Below are 27895 nucleotides of genomic sequence, written 5' to 3'. Positions count from 1 at the left end.
AAAGGGACGCCCATATGATCTTTCATATAAAGTAGTCTGGTGATAATGCCCAGCTCACGCTTCCAGCCGTCGCCCTTTGATGTTCAAACCGTTCATCAGATGTGAGAAGAATGACTGACAGCGTGGAAACAATGCATGGTGTCTAATGAGCTCACCGGGGCTTGTTACACATGGTTTTGACATTTTAATCTGAGCCCCCTGGCTTCTGACAGTTTGATTCACCCGTTTGTTTGCCTGCAGCGCTGTGATGTTAAGAACTGGCCACCTCCAAGCCATCTCCTGAAGACAGACAGCCCATCCCAGGCACCACAAGCACCTCCCTAACCAATGTCTGCAGGCGTATTTGTCCCCTCTAGTTTTCCACTGAGGACTCACTGCCATACCACTCAAAGATTTGGCTTGTGAGTTCAGCGTCTGTCACCCACCTGCCTTCATATCCCATGCCTATTCACCACGAGGAGATAGTGGCAAAGGAGTTTGACTTTGCCCTAGCAGCCTCAGTTACTCCTGTGCAGACCACAGGACGGCTGCCATCCCTGGCAGACCTCAGGGACCCCCTGCTACGTCAGTGTGTGTCTCTGAGCTGCTGCATGTGGCATTTGCTGCAGACAGACGGGATGGAGCTGAACAGATGGACCAAACGCTGGGCTTGAATAGGACTTCCCGTCCTCACCACGGTGCCCACGCCAGACACTGCTGAGCAGGAGAGGATGGTGTAGGTCCGAGAGAGTAACTGTGGGACAGTGCATGCTGGTGCTACCAAGGAACAGAAACTGCACTGAATCTGAATCCTTACCCAGCAAGGATGCCCCTGACATCTTCATGATTTCTACCCAAAGAATGGCTTATCCAGGTCGACGTGGGCCTACAGCCCAGCCAAGAGCTGTGGCATTCCCCCAGCAGCTACTAAGCTGGATGGTGAGGCCATGGTCCAGGGCCCCAGGTAACAGATCATTAGGTAAATCAAAACACAGCCCTTGTGGTCCAGTGGATAACACTGGGGTTCAAACGTGGGCTTAAACTTCCTATGGGCACATCAGTGAGATTCCCCTGCCTGTCTTTAAAAGGCAAAAGTGATCTATAAATGAAAAGAAACCCTAGGTTTGGTCATTATTTTAGTGGCTCTGCACATCAAGAGTTCTACCCAAGTTCAGAAAATACTCCATTTAGTATGTATCATTTTAATTTTTGTTTAATTTCTAGTGTTTGAGTAATGGCTTTTGTGACAGTTGCCATGTGTCACATTTCCAGGTTTTTAGAGGAGAAAAATGACTCTCATGACCTTTCACTTTTAAAGAGTTCCTCAGCCAGTGAACTGTGATGCTGTGTACCACAAATAATCATTTTAGCTGGCACTGGGTTAATCCCAGCACTACATTTCATACCGGGTTCACTTTTCAATGATTTATTTGCAATTTCTGCTAAACCACAGTTAAAGTTATCCAGCACTTGGCTGCTAGATCAGTAACAGGTAACCCTTGCAAATGACACAGTTTGTTTGAAAACCAATATAATGAGGAGACTGAGAATACACTAACAGGTTAAGAGGTGGTGTGTGGGACCGATGCCCACCCTCTGTCCGAACGTCAACTTCCAGAGAGCAGTGCTGTCATCCAGCTGACCTTCCTCCCTGTTCCTTTGCTGCCCTGGACCTAAAGAAAAAGCACTTCCCTATCATCAGGGCTGGGTCTGAAAAAGAAGAAACTGGCAAAAATACCCTTTCAGGGAAAAAAAAAAAAAAAGGTTTCTCAAAAATAAGTCCACATGCTTTTGCCTCTGTCACAGACTGTGTGTTGGTACTGGCAGCATCCAGGGCCCCAGGAGGTTTTCTGCGTTAGCTCTCGGCTCCAGCTCAGCCTGGTTAGTCGTGTCCTTCCTGCAACCCCGTGCTGGGAGCACCAGCCTCATCCAGGGTTACTTCTTGGGAGCCTTCCCTGGCAGCAGCATCCTGGTCCCCCCCTGCTGTGGCGGGCAGGCCCCTAGGAGTTGCACTCCTCGCAGTGGCAGGAGAGGATGTAGCGGTACGTCGCGGTGAGCCGCATGCCGCCCGAGCAGCGCAGCCGCATGGCTTTCAGCTTGGAGGTCTGGGGCCGGCAGCAGTGGCAGGTGGAGCGGAAAGGCTGCTTTAGGACAGTGCTGAAAGAAACCATCGGCTCCGAGCGCGACGTCTGGCTGCAGCGTCCTTCGCAGCGAGCCAGCAGCACCATCTGCGAAGGGAGAGACAACGGGTTAGGAAACGCGCATCGGTGGCTGTGAGAGCACATGCTAGCACCTGCAGATGGGGCAGGTCCTTCCAGTCTGGCTGGCCTTTCTTCACCTCTTGCATCTCCCTGCTGTGGTGGAGGCACCCAGCCTCATGCATACACTGCCCTGGAGCCATGCCCCAGTGAGCTGAGGAGGTAATGCGGACAGGAGGAAAAGGGAGTCTCCTCCTGGGCACCCAGACACCGTCACTGATAAGAAATACAGGGCCTGGCTTTCTGAAGGCTGACTTGAGGGCTCCAAACAGTTGCAGCCAGCCCCGTTTTCCAGGCACAGTGACTGCAGGTGTGGCTTGCTAACCCCGGGATTGTGGCAGCCAAGCCCTTAAATCATCAGCCAAACCAATGCTTCAGCTGGATGTTTTCCAATGTTTTGAGTTCATATAGTAGTGATCAGCAGAACTGGTCCTCTGGGCCAGTAAATCTCTCAAATGCTTAGATATATAAACATATAAATTAGAAATATAAAGAAGCAGCTTAGTTTATGGCTTCTAAAGCAGTAAGTTTCTAGCTCTGTTGTCTGCAAAGATCACTTGGAAGATGTATTTGCAATTGTGTGTATGTATATATGTATAATTATATCAGTTATGTCTGTATAAAATGCACTGCATAGCATAAGGCAGTGAAAATGTAAACAAATATGAACTCCTTGCTAAGTGTGAGGGTTCACCAGTGAGATTTTCAAAAAGCAGTACAAGCTCCATGGTTCTTCTCCTGCATGAACCAACCGAGCTGTGACCAGGATAGGATAACCTGTACAATGGGAGGTGGTAAGGAATGAAATCCCATGGGAAGTCACCTGCTTCCCTTCCCAAAAATCCCTTACCGAGCAGGGGAGATGGCTATAGTCTCCCAAACTCTATATAAAACATGGAGATAATCTTTTCAAGATCAGGTGGTCATGTGGTTAGAAACAGCTAATATCACATAGCAGAGCTAAGTTTTTGGAGAGCTATAAACAACCTCTCATACCTTCTTGGGGAATTAAATATTATATAAGTCCAAAACAGCTAATTCTGGTTAATGAACACAGAGTTTAAAATCAACTTTTTGTATCATCCAAGCAAGGTCAAAATCTGGCAGAGGCGATAAAATATGCAGTAAAAGAGCCGTGACTCTATCCTATAACCAAGGAAGAAAACTGCATTTTAACTGTGTTGCACGCATCTCATGACTTCTCCAGACAATCCAAAAGGACAACTACAGATATGATAGCAAATATTTTACAATGTTAAACACCTCCGAGATTCTTTCACTGCTCATACTTGACTGGCTACAAAACACCAAGTACAATATACCAGCACTGCCGGTGTCCTCGGGAAAGGCACTTATCATCCATAATGAACATTCTTTGTACAGTACTTAAAAAACGTCTCTTCAAAGCATACTTGCATGCTAAAATGATTACTTGGAAATGCACTAATATATTAACAACTACATCTTAATCAACATGGGCTGATCACAAGGAAGTTGCCTTCATGAGCTGATGTGCTGGGCTTGGTACCTACCACCTTCTTCCTCAGTTTAATTAAGAGAGGGGTTCTTGTTGTTCTCCAATAAACTTACAACCTCTTGTGATTCTTAGTATGAATTTATTGTCCCCTTTCTTTAATGCTGCCTATTCATAAGCAAATTCACTTTAACTGCTAGCAATACAGGTATGGGAATGAAATTTCTGTATTCTGTTGAGCCACACACCAGCTTTGGATGTACCAGCAATGTCAGGCTCCATCATACCAGTGTATTTACTGTATATGAGAAGAGGGCAAGGGACAGTTACTACAGTCCTAGCACCCCGTTACTGACAGATGAACATCCACTTTTATCCCCTGGCAAACAAAACTCCCTTCCCATAGTGAGTCAGGCAGCTGGTGAAGAGTGATATGGGTGTCTAACCTTGTGTGTATTGCAAAGGAAAGATGGCAGATTAGGACATTTAAAACAATTAGTTTCCTTCACTGCATCTCGACAGCCCTCCTTAGGCGCCCCGCTCTGAGCAGGTCATCAGACTGTGAACAATGTCACAGGCTCTTCCCCAGCCTCTGGCTGATGAGGAGACTGAGGAGCAATCCAGCTGCAGCCTGCAACCACTCGAAGGAGGGTTATAAAGACAACGCAGACAAACTGTCCTCAGGAGTGGCAACAGGGGTTGTAAAATGGCCACCAGCTGCTTTTTGGGAGGTTCAGGGGACCCCCAGAGTCCCCTCCAACCAACATTTCTCTGATTCTGTGATTTCAGACCGAATGTGACAGCACAGATTTCTGTACGATGGTGATGACTTCTAATGTTTGATGCCTAAGGAGCTGGAACAATTAGACACTTCTGGCACTTTTATCCTAAGGAGTTTATGCCATGCATCTGCTCCTGTATTGGCAGGTACTATCGGAAACACTGGGGGCGGGGGGGGGGGGAAACAAACAAACAAACAAACAAAAAAACAACCCAAAAAACAACCCCCTAAGGAACATGATTAAGGACTACAGAAGAGTTGCAGTGCAAATAGAACAATAGGGCAGAATTATCTGATGTGTCAATATCTATCACAGCCTTTCTAGTGCAAAACCAATCAATATTTCTTCAATACACAACTGCATTTATAATTGCTTAGCGAGCTTTGTCTTTTAAAACATGTTTCATTCTTTGGAGACTCTAATTTCAACCTCAAATTTTGCTGGCTACCTAGTTTTACCATACCTCAGAAGAGGATGGTTAGTATTAATCACATAAAATTGCACAATGTTGGTTTTATGCTTTATTTTTGGGTTACAGTGTAAATTTTTACAAATGGCACTACTCCATGGCTCTCTAGTCAAGCTTGCAGGAAAAAAACTATTCAGATTTCCCATTTTGACGCCTTTCTAAACTTCTGGACTAACCTGAAGCCCTCAGCATAATTTAATCTCCTCCTCATAGATCCCAAAGAGCACCAGCAGATTTTAGCACGTGTGCAAATGAGCTGGAAATAGCATGTACTTTAAAAGCTTTGCTTTGCCATTTAATCAATTGCACCAGCTGTTTATTGCATCGTATACCATAGTGCAATAGAGATTATCGCCTAAATAATTATTAATGATATGATGGCATAGCACAGCAATACAGTAAGTGTATATATAGTAAAAATGTGTGGGTACTTTATAACCTGATATCTGTGCCTCTTGGCTCCCCTGCTCCCCCGCACATAGTAGCCTGTGCATGTCACCTTGCGGTGCTATTCACGGGAGCGCAGTGTGATGCACGACGAGAGCAGCAGGGGTTCTGCATGCTTGTTAGAGCATCTAGAAAAATATATTTTCTTACTTAAAGTCAGCAAGCTCATAAACATCTGACGGCTGTAGAGCAACCACGTGCTGGAAATTTAGAACCGGTTTGTTACAGCGGGTGTCTGTAGTCCTCTGTTCCACACCCTTCAGCAGCACCCTGAGGCCTAGAGAACAGATGTGCTGAAATGCATGAGCAAAGACTTGACTTGCACACAGCCTGGCTACAAGCAGGAATGGCTGTAAAGCTCATGAGCCACCTCTTGAGCAAATGTCTTCATCCATTTCCTAAATCTTTCTTCATCTGGCATGTCTCTCTGGCCCGGATTCTTTGCTCCTAGATGTCAATGGTAGCACTCCTCCAGCACATCTGGAGGAAGCACTTGTGACAGCCAATACTGTAATTTTTGAGGATCTGATTGCACTGGTGATATGATCCAGCACGTTTAAGACAAGTGACAGAGGTCAGGCAGAAACCAGTATGGTCCAGAAAGGCAGTACCTCATGAGCTGACACATATTTCCTTGAAGTCAAAGGAAAACACAGTTTTTCAGTAACAAATTGCTTTCTTTCATCCCTCCTTTGCATCTTCTATACATTCTGTTACTATAATGGACTACATTTCCGAAGGCTCTGGAAACCTGTTTTCAACATCTGCTTGAAGTCACAAGCAAGGGGGATTTTAATGGCTAAATTATATTAGCTGAACATTTCCAAATGTAACCAAACTACTTCCCATGTGGGTACAACTGGCAGCCTCCACAGAGAGTTATGGTGGACACAATCCTTTTTTAACCAAGACGGGCAGCAAATGTAATATGTCTTGCGATTTCTGAAGCCATTTTTAACTTCTGTAATTCTTTGCTGCACTAAAAGGGAAAACATACGGAGTGAGAAGGGACGGCTTGGTGGAACCAATGTGTCATGCCAAAAATGGTCAAAGTCTCTGCTTGACAGAAATTGTCCATCCAAGCTCCACAATAGAAACTCAGTGGAAACAAGAGGTACCACAATTCCCACAGCTACGCCAGCAGAACCTGCCTTTTTTTGGCTTGTTTATATTTTATCACAATATATATAGGAGCAGGCATTGTGTCTAATTTTCATTAGCAAGTCTAATATTGATCTGTGTTTATATGCTAAATCCAGAACAGAAAAAAAAAAGAGCTTGACTTAACAAGCAGAAAGAAGGCTTCTAGGAAAAGTCAAAATTGTTCTGCTTTGCATGGAAACTGTTTTCAACTGTTTTCATTTTCCACTTCATGAGAAAGTCCATACAACTTACAGTATTGTTAAAAAACAGTTCTTGAAACTGTTGCGGAATTTGGGAAGACAAAAGATGTGATAATATTTTCAAACATGATTTCCATTAAAGGCTTGATTTCAAAAAAATGTCATGGACCTTCTCTCAGTTAGAGTTACAACATGTTTATGTCAACAGCTTTTTTTTCTCAAAGCCCTGTTTTAAAATAACATGTTTTTCATTAGCTTGCCTTCCTTGTTCTCATTTCCATCAGTCCCACTCCTACAAGATTGATTGCTTTTCTCTGTCATAGGGATGATAAGAAACTGAATTGGTGGTGGGATTTCTTCCTTCCTTCCTTCCTTCCTTCCTTCCTTCCTTCCTTCCTTCCTTCCTTCCTTCCTTCCTTCCTTCCTTCCCTTCCTTCCTTCCTTGCTTCCTTGCTTCCTTCCTTCCTTCCTTTCCGTCCTTTCCGTCCTTTCCTTCCTTTCTTCCCTCTCTCACTGTTTCTTCACAAAACCAGTGCCCTACCCGATGCCTGCAGCAGCTGGGATATTAAGATAAACCAGGAGAGGAAGCAGAGCGAGAAAGGCAGCCACACAGTAAAAGGGCTTTGTTCAGGTGAGCAGGAGCATGCACATCCCAGCCATGGTGCAAAATAAATGATAGCATCCTGGAGAGGTGCAATCACAACTCCTGGTCACAGGGACACAGGCTCCACCTAACACAGTTATCCTAAAAGCCACCAGCACACTCAGCCAAGGAATCAAAGCCCATGAGTTGTGTAGGAAGCAATACCCTGAACACATAAGAAAACCACAGCTGGGGTGCTGCAGGGGCTGTTTTGGGGGATGCAGGCGTGTATTTAGCACAGAGGCACCAGTCCTGGGGACAGGAGAGGCTGGACACTGCAGTGGCTGCTGGAGAGACAAGAAGCAGAGGCAAAGCCGTGCTGTGGGAGCTCACTGCAGCTAGGGATCGGGTGGGAGACGGCCCACAGGAGAGGACAGACTGGGACATGGGAGCCCATTCTCCACACAGCCCAGCAGGTTGTGAGATGGGTGCGAGGGAGCCCCAAGCTTGGCCTTCCCACGTTCCCAGCTTGGAAGCTTCCAGGCCCCCTAACCCCACCGATGGTGCCCAGCCACTACCGCAGGCTCTCCCCAGAAGCCCTCCTGGTGCTTGGGCACCGAGCTGGGATGATTTTCTGTTGATGCTTCGCTCTGTGCTTTATTCTACACGTTATGGCCTGCTGCTGCCAGTGGTATTGCCTCATCCACACACTAGGCCCAAGAAGCAAATATTCTGCACACAAAGCGACTCAGGTGGAGGAGGAGGGGTCTCTGCAGCTGGTGTGGCTCCCCTCTTCTCAAATCTCCCAGGCTTGATGCTGCTGAGCTTTGCTCCTAGGCAACACCATAGCCAGCCTTCCTGCCCTAAAACCCACCACACACCCATCTCCAATTGCTCTCCTACGTGTCCCAGAGCCAGCAAAAGTGCTGCCGTGGACTGCTGCTCCCTTCCGTTATCCCAGGAAGCTGGGTGTGTGAGGCAAGTCCCTTTCAGAACAGAAGGATGGCCAACGTGGAGACAGCATACACTCTCATTTAGCTCATTTGGAACAAATAAGGACAAGACAAAGGGGACCAGCATGGATTTTCCCATTGTTTCTCCCCATTCTTTTTCTCTGCACAATGAAATAAATGACTGTAGGCTACACATACTGACCGTTTTGACACAAGATTTTTCAGGCTTGAAATCTCAAAGGAAAGGCAAGCTTGTATTCCTTTCCGTGAAGCCCTAAAGTAAACATCCAGTTGGGATGCTGCACAAAAACAAAGGCTTTGAAACTAAATGGGAAAAAAAAGTCAGCAGTGTTTTTCACATTCTTTTTTCATTACCACTTTATAGCTTGATTCTTTATCTCAGTGGTCGGTCTCACAAGTTGTAAGTTTACATGCTCTGAATTAAAGACTCGCTTGCAGGAGGGGGCTGACTAGGATGATCTACATTTCCAAACTTGCCCAGCTCCTTGGTGCTGGCAGCTGAGCCCCAAATTTGCTCCTTTGGCTCGCCTCATTTAGCACGTGTGTTAGTCTGACCATCACTGTGTGCTTCTCCTTTTGAAAAGGTGAAGAAGAAAAGACCCAGGAGACTTCCTCTCCAGCTGACACATACACTCAGGTGTCTCTGCCTCTGTCTATCTCTGTGTTTTGGTCGCAAGGAATTGGTGAAGAGGGACCCACACAAAATGGCTCATTTTAACAACTCCCCTGCAGCGAGGGAGGTGAGAGGAGCCCTTACCTTCGAGCTGCACTTGTACAGGGGGTGGCTGATGGAGTCCACGTAGTGATGCCTCATGCAGCGACTGGGATCAGCGTCGATCATGAAGGAACTGTCTGTTTTACTGTCCGCATCTCCCATCATTGCCAGGAGCGAGAGCATGGAAATAGAAGCCGCAAGTACATGATTTCCCATTGTTGAGGAACTTCGCGGTGATAACAGCAGAGGGAGGTAGAGTATTAAAAAAACTCCAAATCGTGGGACCCAGTTCCTCTCCAGGATAGCGAAAAGTCTGGTTTAAGTCTCTTAGCTGTCATTCTTCTGGAGTTAGAGTTTACTGAGATTGTAATCCATCAGAGAATCTCCCGAGTAGCTGGAATAAAAACACCATAAATCAAAAAACTAACCTAAAAAAGCTCTGGAGAAAAACTGACATAAATAATAACAAGGCTCATAGGATTTTTGCTTGCCAAAATACACTCTCTGAGCAAGCATCATTCCCACAGTAGGTACGGCATGCAGCATTAGGAATGAGATGTCAAGGCCTTGTTCCTTTAAGCACTGCTCCATCATTCTACTAGGGAGAACCTTTTAACTTGTAATGTCACGAGAGCTGCAACACCCATCTTTTTGACTTGGTGATGTCCCTAACGGGATCCCCTCCAAGCTGGTGATTGGTAACACATCAGAGATTGCTGCAAATGGGAAGGAGTGCATATTCTCTCAAAGTGTCAAAAATATGCTCAAGGAGTTGGGGGGGCACAGTCAGGCTGCTTCCTGGAGTACAAGGGGGAATTTCCCAGGCAGCAAACAGAGAGGATGCTCCACAGGCTGTGTGCTGCTCTCCTGCAGGGACAAAGGGTGCACTGAGTCCCAGACCAGGCACGAGCAGTGCAGTGCCTGTTAATTAAAGCAGGATCTGAAAAACACATTATATTCCTTAAGATCAAAGTACATCAAAGAAAGCTATCGATCGGGGAAAAAAATGATATGCAGGTGGGGTCACACAGATTCCCACTTGGTCATCTGGTTTCTGATGCATGTTGGAGACCCATCCCCCCAAAATAGGCACACGACAACCCTGAGAAGCTCCCCAGGTGGGCATCTCCCTGGGTTGCTCCACCACAGGCCCTTGGGCATTATTCCAAAGCTGGTAGTCTTAAATGGGCAATTTACTTTTGCTTTTACTACAGGCAGCTATGGCTTGAAAGAGCTGCGAATTTCCCACCCAAACATAACCTGACGGAGCAAAGAGCAGCTCTCAGTACAGCTAAAAGTGTGAGGACTTTCTGAAGAAAATTGCGGTAAAAAAAGTTCACCGCTCACGCAGAAGCGTTCTTCCCGAGTGCCTTGCCTATTTAAAGAGATGCTGTGTGCCTTTATTGCCTTACACAAGCTCTTTCAAAACCGCTCTCTGCTTTGCTGGCGATGCTCTAAAACGACTGATACTCATCTTCCAAACAGCCTGAAACTGCGAGGCCTCCCCACCAGAGTGCTTAATGATTTGTGTACTGCTTGATGGCTCGCTCCAACACTTTTGCAAGAGGAGTGCATAGCAGTGGTAAACATTTCCAGAGCTCGTCCAAGCTGGGAGTCGGGACTTGTCGGGCTGAAGTGACATACAAAGTCTCACGCTGGGAAGAAATGTAATTAGGGATGCTCTGTGTGTTAGACGGTTTTAAAAGCCTTTTTTGGGTTTCAAACTATTGTCCAAGTGCCTAAATAGAAAAGGAAAAATTATGTTGACAGTATCTAACAAACAATATATTTTTTCCCAGACTGTTACCTATGACCTGCTGTATTTCCTTAAGCAAATGTTTTTCAGTGGATATGGCATTGAAAAAAATACCATATCTTTGCAGTATATGGATCTTAAGCAACATTAAACACTTAGGATTTGGGATACATCTTTGCACAATCTCCTTCATCTCAACAAATATTCCTCCAAACATTTTAGCAGGGCAAGACAGAAACCTCCCGGTCACGGGAGCTGGGACAGAGTCCTCCACAGAAGCAAGATGTACGACTGTGGTTCATGGAGACGCTGTCCAAGCATTAGCTAACAGGACGAGTGATGCACTTTTTTTGTGTTTAACCTTTTACCTACTTTCCTATTCTTTATAAAGAGGCTGACCAAAACACTCTGCTTGGCAAGGTCTCTCTCCAGCATAGCTAACCAGTATTACACACCCAGTAACTCCCTCTCTGTCCAAGTAAATTTACTTGATATTGGATGGTCTCATCTCATTTACCACTATGTCCAGGGATCCCCCTTTCCCACTCTCTCAGTCCCACTGTCATTTTTGTTTGTTTGTTTGTTTCTCCATCTTCCTATGGTTTTGATCAGCATGATCTAATACAGTGAGAGAAATCTCGAGTCCTGGATCAGTTTTCAAAGGCTTATCTCTCTAGTTTTCTTCAGGAAATAATTGGATGACACAAAGTCTGCCTCATGAAAATACTGTGAGAAAGCTGGAAAGGAGCAGGGAAAAATGTGAGAAAAGGAAAATGTGTGTACCTTCTTTAGGATAAGCACAGCACAAAATCTGTACAAAAAGTATTAGCGCTCTCACAATCTTTCGAAATCTCTGTGATACTTTCCTCGCAAAGACGTAGTGAGATCGGATAATAAAACTCCAAAAGAAGAAAAGAATAGTGCTATCACATTACTTGTTAGTAAAAAGAGAGGCCATCTTTTGTGACTCATCTTTTGTGAAAAAGCTGGGTTCTGCTGTTGATGGGCATATTGGCAATATGAGTGTGTCTATATTGGAAGCATGTCTGTGGGCAATGTTGGGATATTTGCACATCCAGTATCTACTGACATACTTATATGAGGCATACATATACATTTCTCAAGTACATATACAACATATAATTGAGCTATACGGAAAACAAACGAACAAACAAACAAACAAAAAAACATCTCACAGGTATATTTAAACATACAGAAGTTAGTGTGCATTTGGAGCAGCAGAAAAAAAAATGGTTGGGTAAAAAAGGTCTAAATATTTTCCCTCAGGTACATCACCATAGTGAGTATTTTGACATGACATTTCCATTTCCAGCTGAAATTATGCACTGGCATTTCACTTTAAATTAGCATTCAAAATTTATTTCTTTAAAAGAAAAAAATTTGTAATCCTTTTGAAATGTTGTCTGAAATTATAAAATCCTACACAGTACATGGTATCAGGAGTAGCATCTGTAGTTTCCTGTCTATCCTTCTATCCAAAAGCAGAAGTACATACGTAATCATTAATCATTATATATGTTCTTAAGATGACATTTTGTGTTCTGTTTCATCTTGTCAAAATCAAGTATTTCACATAAAAAATTTTTATTTTGTCTGAGCCGCCTTTTTCCTGGTTTCTTTTCATGTGAAAAGTTGTGGTAAACAATCAACCTGCCAAGCTACCAAAGAGGAAGCAAAAACGCTTCTGCTTTACAGCATCCAATAAAGAAAAAGATGCAACGGTGACTTCATCTTCCTAGGCCGAAAATTGGCTACAAAAATATTTGGCCCAACAGTGGATGAAAACCACTCCTTCCTGTTCTTTCAGAAATCACTGATACGGGTATTACATGTTGTTAATAATAGGCTTACAACGCACTTTCCCTATAAGTACTTTTGGAGAATTCATATGGACATAGCATGCTAAATTACAGCTGTTATCCAAAACTGCTACAGCTGTTACCTAAAAACTGCAGGGAAAAATAGAAGCCATCCCAAAGTAAGACCATACAAACATGTAATCCAAGACTGTATTACACATGAACATCAGGGCAGAGTTAAGGTTACTTTCCCAATTTTTCATTATCATTAACTGTTTTTTGAATGCTGAAATAAAGATTTTATACCATAGTCTTAATATAATTTAAAGAGTAGTGAAGGTTAAGAAGGTTTTTGTTTTCCTTTAAGGACAGAGGATAAATTCCATCATCTGGAATTATTTAGCCAGTTGCTTTGAGAGAACGTAAACAGAAATTCCCTTTCACTATGTATCTTGGAAAAAAACAAGAACTGAGGAATTCTCTGAAGGTCTATTGGATCTGCACAGCTTTTACTCTGGAAGATAGGAAGGGAGCAATGGAAAAGCTCATTTCTGGTGTACTTCTATTTAGCTGTTCCCTCCTTGTGAGCCCTGTGAATTAGGCATGCACGTATGTTCAGCTTGGCCTTCATTTGCCATGTATTTTCCATGCTTGAGACTCCTGCTTGACAACGATGGTGCAGTTCAATTCACTCAATGTCTTTTATGTTTCAGAGGCTGCCAAAATCCAGTTGGAGCAGCAGTGTGTATATATAACTAAGCCAGGCCTTGCATGTTGTGCATATTTAGTAAACACAATTACTTGGATCCTGCCATGTGGTTCCCTCATTCTGAATTTGTTATGTAAACACAAAAGTTACAAGACTACTCAGTTTCTCCAACTCCAGCCCTAAAAAAAGTGTCACTACCCACATATGCAACTCTGTGTGTGTGTGTGTGTAGATCACCACTGCTGTTCGGACAGAAATGCCACAGAGATCTTTATGAGGGCAAAATGGATTTCTCCAGATCTTTTCATACCTGGAGAAGTTTAGATCAGAAAGGTTGGGATTCGGGGCACGTGCACTCTGCTAAGATCTGGACTGGAACAGAAAAGACTGTGTTGGTCAAACCATGTTGCAGCATTGCAGGATTTGTTCTGCAGGATTAAGCTCTCCATTGCCATGAGAAGGGACACAAAAGGGGCTAGGGAGGTGGGGATGGGCAACCTGTGCTCTGCAAATAAATGTGGCTTTCTTCTCATTAGGTCTGTTTTTGCTACAGCAATGAAGTAGCTGCCATGTATATATACATTTGAAAGCCTTGCTCTGCTCCACAGCCACCTTTCAAAACGCCTGACCAAAGGACAGAGCAGCCATGTGGCAACAGGTGAACTCAAGTTTTTTGGGGGAAAATGTCTCCATGCAGCACTCAGATAGGTTTCTTCCCCTCCCTTCTGCCTCAGCAGTGGCTGAGGGGCTGTGGGGTGGCCGTCGAGGCATGGGGCTGTGGAGTAGGCCCACAGGGGCAGTGGGTGCTGAGCCTCGGACACGTCGCAGGGCTTTGCATGCCCACAGCATAAAAGCAGTGCAGCTCTACACAGGGGGAGAGAAAAAAGCCTGGAGGCTCACTCCTGGTGGGAGCCAGTAGCAGCTAGTAGGCAACAGCAAGGGGAAAGGAAGGAAACAATGGAAAAGAAAACAGGCTCAAAAGAAGGGGTTGGAACCTCTCCATCTGGATGCCCACAGAAGGGAAGCATAACTTCTGGTCCTACTGAGGCTACACTGTCCTACAGCCCACTGGCCAGCAGTTGCAGAGCATTGCCCCTTGAAAACCAAGAAGAGAAAATGGGCACTGCCTCTGGACAACCAGAAATATCAGGCACATTGGTGGCAGTCCGGTGAGATGCCTACACTTCATCTTCTGCTCTGAGGCTTCGCTAGTGCATTAATATTTCTGGAGATAAACACCTGTGCTGCTAAGTAGACTGAGAAAAAAAAAAACACACAAAAAAAAAAAAAAACCATGGTAATTAAAGCAAAGGAAACAATGAAACAGTAGTCGCAGCATGTGTAAAGGAAGAATGCAGTGCTGCAGGCATGGGGCTCGCTCCTGGGGCTCCACGTGGCTGCTGTGCCCCCACGAGTGGGGGCGAGATGTGGGACCTGGCATGTAGGGTGGAACACATCGGGCACTCGAGCAGCCTGAGCTTGGCTCCCCTCTTGAAGTTTCCAAGCGTATTTGCAGTCCTCCAGGTAGCTACAAGAGGGGGGAGAGCTACCGGTAGGTTTCTGCTGGGTTGAAATAACAAAGTCTAGTGGGTGCCGCAGGCTGGCGCCCAGCCAGCAGACAGGCAGGGACAAAAAATCCAGAAAGGTTTTTAATACACTCGCAAAGAATAGCTTCTGGTGGACAAAAGAGCGCTTGTATTTTTGTTCTTTCCTTTTCCTGCCTCCAGGAAACTTTAAATAGATTGATTAGAGGCATGCATAGGATCCGTCTCTAATGAGCTCTGGAGCGCGCCGCTTAATGGCGAGGTGATGCCAGCCTTGGATTCTTTCTTTATTCTTGCGTCTTGCTAAACAGCAGAACAGTCCTGATCCTGAGTCTGGGACAGGAATCGAGAGGAAGGCAGTTTTGCACTTGCTCATCCAGCGGGTGCTGGATGGCATCACCCCTCGGAGAAGCACCGGGCGCAGAGCTGAGCTCTCCGGAGGCGACCGGCGGGGTGGTGGCTGCTGGGTAAATGCAAATACTCCCAGCCGAGCATTAGCTATAGGATTTGCTTCAGTAATTACCTCTGCTTTAGTCTTATGACCCAACATAAGGCAGAATGACTCTTGGCCAAATTACAAGTTGCTGAGAGGTCTAGGGCATTCGGGCATGTGTCCTCTACCTGTTGGAGTGTGCTGCAAACCAGTGGGCATTTCTGGTTCTCTGGCTTTTATTATTCTGCATGCCTGATGATTCGAGGCTGCTTCGAGGCACTGACTAGAGAGCCTAAAGAACCGTAGTTATCAATAGATGTGGGAGCTGGTATGAGTTTCTTACTCTTTAATATGAAGTAAAGACATCCCTGCCACCGGGACCAGTAAAGAGCTATGCATGCTGGAGGCAACCCACAGCCAAAGGGGATGTTTCCTCTTTTCTGGCCCTAGGGACAGAATCCTCTCTTCTTTTACACACAGCAAAAATTCCAGCCACCATCCATACACCTCGGATAATTAGGGAACCTAAACATTTGGCTCATGGTAGCAATTTTATGTCTTCTAACAAGGGGAGCAGCGTTCCCCTGGGTCCCACTCTCTTTGAGCCGTGCTGCTATGACAGTAATGCGATTGTCACTGCCATGGTATGCTTAACCTTTGCCAAACCAGAGCTGAGGCATTAACTCAGATCCTCAACTCACATGTCTTAAAGGGCAACGTAACCTGTGCTGCCTCTGCAGCCCCATAACAATAAGCATGAAAATGTGACAAGCGTAAGCCGTAACAATGATTGATGCAGATAGAAAAATAACAAAGAGCAGCTAAAAAACACTGATGCAGTGGAATTCCTGGGAGCGGTGTCTCCATGGCATCAGCAGCCAAATGCTGGGACACCAGAAGAAAGGCTGGATTCGCCCGTGGTAGAAAGGATCGCCACGCTGCTCAGTGAAATTCCAGTAAATGGGACAAGAGCTGATGGTGTCTGGAAGTGGTAGTGCCACTGCTGCCCGGATAATGGTCTGAATTAGATTATGTGAAAAAAGAAGGAATATATAGACCACCAGCTGCTCAAAGGCTTACAACAACCTTGCTTTTATTGTTCGGCTAAGTTAGAGGTGGGGCATCAGAGGGATTCCACGCATACCACTGCAGAGAAATTTTAATATGTTCCACGCTGACACATATAAAAAGGAAATAACAGCTGATCATAGCCAGCGGAGCCTGCAGCATCTCTTCATATGCCTGCACAGAAGCATGGGCAAAGAGGGGTGCTTTTGGTCAGAGAGATAGACAACAGAGCCAACCTGGCAGCAGCCCCACTTTTCTCCTGCCACCGGGCTGGCCTTTGGCGAAAGAGCTGTTGAATTGGAAGCAACGAAAGAGGGATGGAAAAAAGGTGAAGCAGGCACGGCTACTGACCCCATCCCAAGATACCAGGGTGTGTAGAAGGGCAGGGGAGCGGAGAGGCTGAACGCTTAACATGATGAAAAGAAACACGTGTTTACACAACCCACAACGATCCAATGGAACAAGATATTGCAGAGGGCAAAAGTTTAGCGGGGCGCAGCAAAAGGACTTGATATGTATGAGAGGGTTGCAGCCGTAAGGGTTTTATTTTTAAAGAGTTTGGGGAAGGGTTGTAAACTCTCGGGACTCTGAAAGCTCAGTCGATGGGGTTAGGGGAAAATCCTTCACAGCAGCAAGTTCCCCCGTAGCTGCCTGCCCCGGGGTCTCTGCGTCTTGCTTTGATGTGGCCGCTTCCAGCCACGCTCAAGAGGTGGATTACTCAAATAACAGGGGGCTGTGGTGCGGGCTCATGTAGCAAAACTTTCCTAAGCCACAGAGCAACAAGTCTGTCCCGGTACTCAGGGGGACGTTAGAGGCAGAGGAACTTGTCCTGTTTGTAATATAACTGTCTGATAGTTGTAATTGCAATTACAATATTAGTATTTGGAAAAAAAATAAATAAATAAATTCTACTGTCAATTAAATAAATAATCTGCCAGACTTGTTGCAAAAATAAATGTCTCAGAGGCTTCACGCAAACTTTGTACCATAGGTCTTCAGCTCCCTTCAAGGTCCAAGGACAGCCTTGGTCACTTCCGAGCACATCTGGGAGCAGGGGGTTGGGGAGGAGATAGGATCAGCTGCAGGAAATGGGGAATGAAGTCACTCCATGAGGATTCCCTGTCAAATGAGTCACTGTGGGCATCGGTGCCAGACCTCCAAGGAGGTGGTTCGCTTCCCTCCCACCCTGGCAAAAAACACTGCAATGCTGGCTACTCAAGCAAGCAAGAATATACACGTGGCACATTAGGGATTGTTCCTATGGCACATTCGGAGTTGTCCCCTATGGCACATGAGAGGTTGTTCTGGTGGGGTGGATGGCTATTGCCAACATCAGCCATGCTTTCATGGCTACCTGGGGTATTGCTACTGATAACTGTACACAAGACTGTCCATAACAAGAGTCCTGCTCTGCAAGGAGGAATCATCAGCATACATGCATCTGTTCAAGAAAAGGTGCTGCACAAAACCAGGGAACTTACACAGGGCACCTTCATGTAGTGATCTGGGCTTGTAATTGGAATAATCAGCGGTAGCCCCCTAATTATATCCCTTAACTAAATCAAATCACTTTCTATTTTGTAAGCCTGAAACATCTTCTATTCCTTCCCCTTTTGCTTTTAAATGGAAAATCTTAAAACATCTTCTTATAATATCAGTATTACAAATAACATTGCATTGTTCCAGCATGAATAATGTCAAGGTACAAGTCACATTGGTAACCCCTGATTCAAGCTGGTAAGTAATTACTCACCAAATAGTTGCATTTAAGTCAAGGGAATTATTCATGTGCATAACTGCTCACAGATATGAGTAAAGTCCCACAGCCTGGGCAAAAGCGAACATCATTAGCAATTCAAAAGAAAAGAATAGAGGCCCTAAAATGTAGGTGGAGGAAGGACAAACAACACTGCGATTATTATATCCAATTCATTGACCCCCCACCAGGCATATGGGCCGCTTCCAATAGGAAATAATTTTACAGTGAGGAACTGGTTTGAAGTGAGTTTGTACCCACTGGTGGTTTTAAATAATCGTTCGACTGTTCTCTTCCAGTATGCAGTGTCCTCACCTCTCAGCAACTAGGACAGAGTCACAAAGCTCTAGAAACTGTGACAGTTAGCATTTAGGATTTTTTTTTCATCTTTAAAGAACAGCAAGAACTTCAGCAAGTTACTTGTCAAGCCACTAGTCCCAGATGAAAACAAGTAAGATGTATTACAGGGACACTAAGAGAGATATTTAAATCAGCTTAAAAGGTAGGATAAGAAATCTGCTTGACAGTCCCACAGGAGTCAGTCCACACATGCTGCCTTGCAGACTCATATTTGCCTCAAGAAAATTATCCCCTGAGTTGCTCTGTGAGTTGCTCTGCTGACACTAGAACATTTAGCTAGGGTAGCACAAACAACTGAGATTGCCCTTCACGTGGTTTGTCTTTGTTACTCTTTTTTTTTTTTTTTGCTACCGGACCCATTAATTTGAACTTTTATAGGATGAGTTCACTCACCTGAATCTCAGCAGGGAGATGGAGCTTTCTTCCACAGCAGGGCTCTCTCGGAGCAGTATCCGTGCTGGGGGATTGCACTCACGCTCCTCTGGTACTTTATCACTTGGCTCATAACAGCGAAACTCCTCTTTTCCCCCCAGAGAGGCAGAGAACAGCTATGCTCGCGCCCCTGACACCGAGGCAGAGCGAAGCAATGCCCCGGCAGGCTGGGATTTCAGGGTGCTGAGAGACTCCCCCTGTCCTGCAGCGGGCTGCCGGGGGGTCCTGCGCAGCATCCTCCCGCGCCACTGACCGCCTGCACGGCCCCGCCGCACGATCTGTCGTGCCGAGGGGGTAGGCTACCTACTAAATATACCCCTCGGGGCTACAGCACAGGCAAACACCACGGCTTTCCTCATAGGCTTCAGCCAATCAAGGATGTGTATTAAATCTAGCCTAATCCATAGCCAGTGCTGTCCAGTCCGTAGTAAAGCTTCCCAGAAGTTTGGATAAATAATAACGTGCAAATTAAAAGTGCTCCTGCAAAGCATGACACACAAAGCTAGAAATAAATATTGCCTGTTGTTTCAAATTATTCTGAGCACTCCAGCAGATGACTGGCAAGAGAACAGCATGCATAAGTAGTAATAAAAGTAAACAGTTCAGCTTTAAACTAGCAGGCTTGCCTGTGTTCATAGAGCCCTATTGTAATGGGACAAAGACAGTGCTGGCGGTACCGGCGCTCTCGCTATGAGCTCAGGGCAGCACCCAGCTCGTCCATTCACTCCAAAGCCATACAGTGATAGCCAGCACAGAATTGCACACATGAGCCCGGCACGCTCACAAAAACAGAAGTTTAAGCAAGTTGCTCAGAAGCACACTGTGCTACCTCTCCGCTTGCTTACAGGCATCCTTCAGGCAGAAGATACAGTTAAAGGAGGATAAGAAGGAGGCACAGGTACTAGAGCTGTGTCCAGTCTACATTATCACGGTTTAGTTAAAAACTGGCACACAGAGAACATGTGTTTGTCAGATGAAGAGGCTAAGTGCTCAGTTTAAGTCCACGAAACACTCAAAATCTGGAGGAATCTCTTATTTGTGTGCTTACCTTCAGCAAATGCTCTGCTCCTTCCTTCCCTCCAACTCTTCGGAGAGCTAAAAAGAGGTCCTGTTACTTCCAAATGCTTTTGTTCTTCTGTCCCTCTGTCACATGGCTTGCCTTTTATATTTGCAACACACAAAAGTTAGGGCTGTTATTTAAGAGAGAGAGGGAGAGAGAGGGAGAGAGAATGTCAAATGGAAAAGTGCCATTGCAGTCATATATCAATCAGGGCAGCGGCAGCAGCAGCTCACTGGCAAATGGGAATTCCACAGAAATGCGAAGCTCTTGTTATCTGAGAAATCACAAAACACCACCAGCCAAGCTCCCCTCTGCAGGGACTTATTAGTGGCAAGCTGGGAAATAGAAGGAAATGTAGGTTTTTTGTTGATGTTGTTATTGTTTCAGATCTGGAGATATGTATGCGAGGGCACATATGAGACAGTGGAATATAAGTCCTGAATAAAATTCCTTTCTAAATAAATGCACTGTGTGCAAGATAAAGCAAACCACTGTGAAGTGGGGTAATTGGAGCAAAGTGAATAATCTCAAAATAACAATTTAAAAATTTGCTATGTGTTTGCACTTGGAAAATATCCATAGGGAAACTGCCCTTTCCCTGGATTACTCATTAATATCCTTTTTATTTTTTGATGAGTTTTTCAAAGAATATTTTTACCTGTGATTGATCTCAGATATCCTAAATTCAAGCTGTTCTGCTTTACTGCAATTGGTCGGCTAAATCATCTGACATTCCCAGGCTTTCCAGTTGGGTAAGCAGGCAACCTTTTTCTGTACTAATATTTGTGGGCAAATCAGCAATTCAGATGCTTCAAACAGTCTGACCCAAAATTCAGAAATTTCACTCAAATAAACCCTTGTTTGCTCACAGAAGCTGAGTTATTTAAGATTTCAAACTGACATTGTCTTTCTGCTTTACCCACCTTCCTCCGAAGAATGCCAAGTTTGAAAACGCTCCTCCTTCAAACCTTTTACATAACTGTTGTGCCTTTTATGTAAAAATGAATGCCCTGGAGGGCTGAAGGCAGACTCCATCCAGTGGAGAAACGCACTTACAACGAGCACATCCCAAATATGTTTGGATATGCGTAGCTCTGGATGCACTGAACCTCCTTCTCTGTTCCCCAAGAGGAGCACGTTTCCCTTCCTTTTGGAGTGCCCCCTAGTCATCCTGAGGCAGTACGGGAGCCCGAGGAGGAGCAGACCTTAGCCAGTTAATTGAAAAATAGGCGACATAGCTGGCCATTCACAAGCTGGATCTGTTCAGAGGCACTGGCCAGCAGATGGACGGGGTCCTGTGTCGATTGTGTTTGAACTCTAAAGGAAAGTTGGTATTTGATGGATGATGTTATTAGCTAAATGTCTTATGTGGTATAAGATCAAAGAGCAGATGGAAATTATGCCTTAAAAATAGAATAATCTAAAAGGGGAATGGCTTGTAGATGAGTAAGCATCATGGAAACAATAAAGGAGACATTCTTTGGCTTGCCTTGCTGCAGAGCCAGGTTTGGCTGGTGGGATAAGCAAATGATCCACTTAGGACCCAGATCCTTGGGACGTGAGTTTTGCTGCACATTTTTCCCCTCATATTCAGTGTTTACTTTGTTTGGACTCAAAGAGAGGAATGGCCAACAGGTTGAAGGAGGTGACTGTCCCCCTCTGCTCTGCCCTTGTGAGGCCCCACTTGGAGTGCTGCATCCAGGTCTGGGGACCCCAGCACAAGAAGGATGTGGGACTGTTAAAGTGAGTCCAGAGGAGGGCCACAAAGATGCTCAGACGGCCAGAGCACCTCTCTCCTATGACGAAAGGCTGAGGGAGATGTTCAGCCTGGAGAAGAGGACTCTGGGGAGTCCTCATTGCAGCTTTTCAATACTTAAAGGGGGCTTACAAAAAAGACAGACAGCAATTTTTTGCTCGGGCAGATAATGATAGGACAAGGGGGAATGGTTTTAAACTAAAAGAGGGGAGATTTAGATTAGAGGTTAGGAAGAAATTCTTCACTCAGAGGGTGCTGAAGCACCGGAACAGGTTGCCCAGAGAAGCTGTGGATGCCCCATCCCTGGAGGTGTTCAAGGCCAGGCTGGATGGGGCTTTGGGCAACCTGTTCTGGTGGGAGATGTCCCTGCCCATGGCAGGGCTGGAACTTTAAGGTCCCTTCCAACCCAAGCCATTCTATTATTCTGCGATTCTATGATTAAGTCAGATGTGGGTTTCTCTCACAGACTGCATGTGTCACAGGGTAGACAATGGCACAGCTCAACAGTATCTTTGCCTTGCTGGAGCTGCAGGCTGAAATGCCACCAACGTTCTGTCATTGCACTTACATTAAACAGATAGACTACCCGGAAAAATAGTTTTTAATTTAGCCAACTCCTGCTTTTTGAACTAAAGGAATTGGCCCTTTGGTCATTCAGCTGCCATATCCACTTGTCTCTTGTTATTTGATTTTCCATGGAAAAAACGTGCATTATTTTTCCATGGGAAGGGTGTGGTTCACATGCCTGGTTGCTCACACTTAGGACCTGCCATGTCCAAGACAAAAGCCAGGCTAAGTAGCTCCTGGATGAAATTTGCCAGGAGATAGTAGATAATTCATTTGCCATCCTTACTGCAAATTATGTTCCTTAAGTTCTTACTAGTGCAACATATGTTTGTTTTCTTTGTGTCATTTATAGGAGACAATATCCATATTAGTTACTTGTTGGGTGCTAGACTTACTTTAAATGATCATTAATTATCAGTTACATGTCAAACAGGTATTTTTGAGAAGTAGTACTCAGTTGTTTTCTACCACAACTACAGCTTCCTAATACAGGAAAATCTGCAGACATTGGACTAATTTTTATTTTTTTTAATTAAAAATGGCTTTCAATTTTTCATCTTCAGCTTCAAGTCCATCTTTCCCAGTAAGTAGGAGTTAATCAGCAGTTAATTGACCTCACAGACTGGCAACTTATAAACTGACACCCTCATTTGTGGTCTGAATGAATTTACACAAGATTGTAAGCACAAAAGTATAAAATACAGCCTTTCCCCTCCTCCCAAACTCCCCAAAAGTTATGGCCTATAACTTTTTCATAGTTGTTCATAAATCTTCATCTTCTCTTAACCACTGTCACTTAATCCTTCCATGAAAACAGTATTTTAAATAAACAAATAAAAGCGGAAAGAACGGATCAGAGCTAGGTTTTCAAAGATTATTAGACATCTGAGAAGACCACAGATGTTTGATAAGATTTCCAGAAGATCTAAAGATCCTGCTCCCATCCCAGTTTTAATCTGAGTTCTCTTCGGGGGAATTTGCCTCACCTTGCAACAGTCACCTGAAAACTACGTTTAGGCTCTCCCAACAGCAAATGGATAGTTTCCATTCCAAATTGCATTCATTTCAGGCCAGTTTAAGGTGGTCATCAGTAACAGTCCTTCTCCTCGTGAACAAAAAAAAGATAATTTGCTAAATTAGTTGGACAAAATACCAATTTTTTAGATAGGTAAAACTAAGCAGGATAAATACCACCCAGAAGGACTGAAGCAGTAGTTTTGAAGAGATGGAGAACCACTTCTGGAGTTCTACCAACATTCATGGCTCTATCCTCATGAAACGCATTGTAGCTCTGTAGCCCTGATTTACTTGCTTCCCTATTCCACCTCGATATGCCCTATAAGACTCAATGGTTGTTCTCAGAAAACATTGTACTACCATTACCTGCAATTTAGTAGAACTGAATTCTTTGCCTCATTGGCATCATCAACTTTGCATTGCCTCCTCAAAAGAGCAGGATTTCATCTCCACATAGTGCGCTTGTTGTGGAATGCATTCTGAGTTCTGCAGCAAAATAAGCCTTAAGTTTCACTTTGAAGAATTTTCCAGTGCTGCCAGTTCATAGTCTTTGTTGTGCGATTTTTGCTTTCTGAGACAATGGATAACAGACCTCCATATCATCAAACGTACTGTCAGAAGAGGCACTACTTGGTGTATGTGCTGGTTGCATCTGTGAAGGCCATGAATAGAATATATTTTCAAGGACAATCTTAAAATTTAGGTATGTACTTACGCATAGACACAGACATGCATGCTATTTCTGCAAGCAATTAGAGTGGGCAGGATGTATAGGAATACAGCTCATGGAAGGATGATGCGTTGTTCGATTATTGAATTGATAAAGGGTGGACTATATTAGGGACTTGACTATTTGTATTCTTTTTACAGCTGGGAATGTAGGGGGAACTGAAAGAATTGTAATGATGGGGAAGGGTCTATAGTAACAAGTAACACAATATTTATATAATGAGCATATATTTTGTACAGACAAAAGATACCCAGAATCCTTAGAGGAGCTATTTTCTATTTCTTTTAATAATCCAAATAAATATTAGGTAAATCATAAATCTAACACATAAAATTACACACCCATGCACATTAACCCAGGATCAGGTCGCACAAATGTCTATCCAGCCAACAGATGCTTTTCACACCTTATGTCATCCTGCCATGCATTCCCTGAGATTCATTTTGCAAAGTTATTTAAACACCTACCTGCGTATATTATTCCATAATCTAAATGGGCCTCTTCTTTTAGTATTTCTTTGAATACATGAATGAGTGTTGTTAAGAGACAGTATCTGGAAGTGTTTATTCAGTGGCTTACACATATGTCATTACTATAGCAAAGCACCCTTCGTTTAGGGACTAAGGCTGCTATAAAGAATACTGTGAAAATTGGGTCTGGACTATTTGCTTATTTGTTTTACCACAGAATTCAGACAGGCATATTGCCTGCAGATGAAACGCACATTTTTTTTTAAATGCTGTGAAACTGCATCTGTACCGTGTTAGTGTGCCCCAGAGTTGTTGTCCCCTTGGTTTCTTCAGCAAAGCAGTGGGAGCCAGTCATGTAGGTCTCCCCTGGAGTATGCTGCCTACAGGAGGCAAATGATGCTGGAGTACCAGTGCTTAAAGAAGACAAGCTCAGGAGCCTGGCTGGGAAAACAATATACTAGGGAGAGATCTTGGATGAACATGGCTTGGATGTGGCTGTGGAAGGGGGGTGGGTGGTGATTCATCTGGGGAAGGTTAAAGTGATCTGAGTACATGAAGTCACTGCTCTGCCCTCCTGCCATTAATCCCACTCAAACTCCCCTGCACTCACCACAGAGTCCTGACAAATGGGTTGTATTGGAGAAGTGAAGAAGCCTGGATTCCTACACATTTTTAAGCCTATGTCCCTCATAGTTACCCACTCAGGTTTCGGCACTACGTTACCTTCAGCTCCCTGGCCCCTGCATTTCCTAAGGATGTGGTGTCCCACCATGCCTCCATAGTACCTTTTGCTCCCTCCCACAGAAATTTCTACTTCTTTTTAAAGCTCCTACCAGAGTACTGAGCAAGGGGCAGTGTGCCCTCACTGGTGAGCATGCACACGCTCATCATCTGTAGTGTTGCAGCTCCTCACCTCGGACTGCTGAAGCGTGTGTGCTTCAGTTCCCTTCTGCCAGATATCAACAGCATGCAGCACTCTTGCCTAGAAGCCATGCCTCCTTACATGTCCAAGAATTTATCAAGAAACTTAGTTTTCTCTGAGACCTCTGCCTTGCTGTAAAATTGGTTGAAATTATTTGGCTGGCTGTAAAGCCATCAAGAGAGACTAGGGTGAGGGGTGGTAGACAGAAAGGCAGCTCAATCCTGTAAGAAAATCATGAATGAGAGAGTAAAGATGCCTTTTTTCTACCTTCAGATTTTTAGAAGATAGTGTCTCTTTCCCCTCGAAGAGACTATGGCCACCATAATCCCTATCCCCATCTCCTTTGGAGTGACTGGATGCACCACTCTGGATGTCCAGGCAAAGGGTAAATCATGTATAAACAGCACAGGCCTGACTACTCCATGGGGCTGCAAGCACATCATCCTACCTTCCCAGATGATTTTAACCATTAGTCTGAAGATGTGGTGCTAATGTTTGTTCCTAAGTTCTTGTTTAAGAGTCAAATCTTAGGGCACTGCAATGGGAAAATGCTGGTCAGCATTTCTACCACACTCTGACTGCCATTGCCACTTCTTTGTATCTAATGAAGAAAGAGGAAAGTTGCTGTGTTTCTGTGAATCTCAGTGATATGGATCAACAGTTCTACAGATACTTGTGGGATTTCTCTGCCCTTCCTGAAGTTAGAAATCTCAGACCCAGCTAATCGCTCTTGGTTCCTCTTATTGTCAGTGGAAACTACAAATAGGTGCTGCTCAAAGGGCTGTTTATTTGCTGATGCTAGGATGAGGTGGAACTGCCTCTTGGCAGTATCTGTTTCTTTCTATTAATAACAAAGGAAGACAAGAGTGTTGGCCAAGATGCCAAGAGTTCTGGTTTACTAATCCAGCTGTTGGAGGCCTTGGTTATGGCACATGAATTCCACCTTAAAAGTTGCTTGAAATTATCGTATAAGCATATGCCGTGTATACATAATATGCCAGATATCCATAGCTGTGCATAGGTCCATGCTAAGTATTTTGCTTTTTTTCCTGAGGCTGCAGGAAAGTTTTGTGTCAAACAGTGTGGGATAATAACACTTGATGTGCAGTGCAGAGTCTGCAGTGTATTTCTTCCATCTGTTGGAGGGAGGAAGAAATACACTGCAAAGATTTGTAGCCTGTCAAATGCTTATCTGAGTATCAAAGAGCAGTTATGATGTGTCCTGTGGGATCTCCAAACCACATCTAAAAGTAGACTCTATTAACCCTAGTCTCTTGTGGGAAGGAGTCTTAATCATGCCCCTCATGGGTTTCTTGTGTGGAGTTTGAGACCTTGGAATACAGCCTACCTGTGGTGTCTCTCCTCCCAAGGAATTTCTCCCATGCTTCTCCAGCATTTACATCTCTATCTCCCCATGTGGGTGATACATGATGCACCTTGGGTATCAGAGTTGGTTTATACCCTACCATCCCAAAAGTTTCTGAGGGTGAAACTGTAGCTTCATCTCCAGTAGGGTTTGCACAAGAGAGAGAGAAAAAACTAACTCAGGTGGCAGGAGTTACTCCACTTACTTGAAAAGAGTTTTGTTGCCTTCCTCGGTATATCAGGTGTAGGAGTGTGATTTGAACAACATTTATGGAATGACAAGAACTCTTCCATAATTTCACTTATAGCAGCAAAAATGACCTGGCAAGATACAACCGGATTCTAATAATGGCAACCTTATTTTGTTATAGCCCTGTGAAAGTGAAAATCAGCCCCAGCTGTACAATTTGGGTTAAAATTGGAGGGCAGCTTGTCGTATGTGAAGTTGCTGAGAAGAAATGCTATTTAGAGCAGGAAATTGGTGATTCATAATTGACATTAACTCTAGTTACCCTCCAATGTGCATGCTGTACTTCATGTGAAATTATTATAACCAAAGAAAGGCCCTTCCCTTGAGCAAGTTCAAGTTAATGTTTAGGAAACCATTTAAGTTATTATTAGGACAAAAGTCATTATGGTGGAATGGTCGGATGCTCAGATTGTGCCCTCAGTTGCAAAACCTGTGCATTTAAATACTTCTTTTCAGGTAGCTCTTCAGACATGCTCATTTTGGCTTACCCACTGAAATTTCAGCCTCGCAAATGTCCCCAGTACAAACTCTCAGCGTTTTTTAAAAACAGCTAGAGATCAGTCAAGCTCTTCCCGTGGACAACTTCTTAACTGCGCCCAGATTTGTGCTAGCCTTTGGTTTCACACATCATTCTGCACTCAGATGAACTCCTCGGGCCACAGCGGCTGGAAACAGGGCCCCAAGGACATGTCTGTACCCAGTTGCGTGCAGGTCCCAGCTTTGATGCACCATGTGTGGGCAGACACCAAAATTGCAGAAGGCAGCTTGTGGAAATTCAGAGACTGCCCAGGGGCCAGATCCTCACCTAACAGGAGATGACAAGGCTCTGAGGCCTTTGGGGTGGCCTGTGACCCTG

At 44.5% G+C, this 27895-nt stretch overlaps 1 protein-coding gene across 8 annotated transcripts in view; it reads right to left on the bottom strand.

The window, feature by feature from the left end:
- Nucleotides 1–1209: 1209 nt before the first annotated feature.
- NDP (norrin cystine knot growth factor NDP) overlaps nt 1210–27895 on the bottom strand; it is a 44279-nt gene continuing 17593 nt past the window's right edge. For 2 of the 8 annotated variants that reach the window (XM_083847562.1, XM_083847561.1), the window contains 5 exons: nt 23669–23954; nt 19951–20092; nt 18864–19382; nt 9067–9418; nt 1210–2207 (listed from right to left, as the gene is read on the bottom strand). In XM_083847562.1, coding sequence (XP_083703688.1) covers nt 1980–2207; nt 9067–9240 — 402 coding nt within the window. In that variant the 5' untranslated portion in view covers nt 9241–9418; nt 18864–19382; nt 19951–20092; nt 23669–23954 and the 3' untranslated portion in view covers nt 1210–1979. Of the gene's footprint in view, nt 2208–9066; nt 9419–18863; nt 19383–19950; nt 20487–20620; nt 20816–20885; nt 20909–23668; nt 23955–27895 lie in introns of those variants that run through there. The other 6 variants (XM_083847567.1, XM_083847565.1, XM_083847566.1 and 3 more) reach the window with 6 other exon arrangements.

Source organism: Anser anser (assembly GCF_964211835.1).
Source record: "Anser anser genome assembly, chromosome: 1".
Lineage (NCBI taxonomy): Eukaryota > Metazoa > Chordata > Aves > Anseriformes > Anatidae > Anser > Anser anser.
The sequence above is the reverse complement of the archived record's forward strand: the minus strand, read 5'-3'. Positions and strand labels throughout refer to the sequence as shown.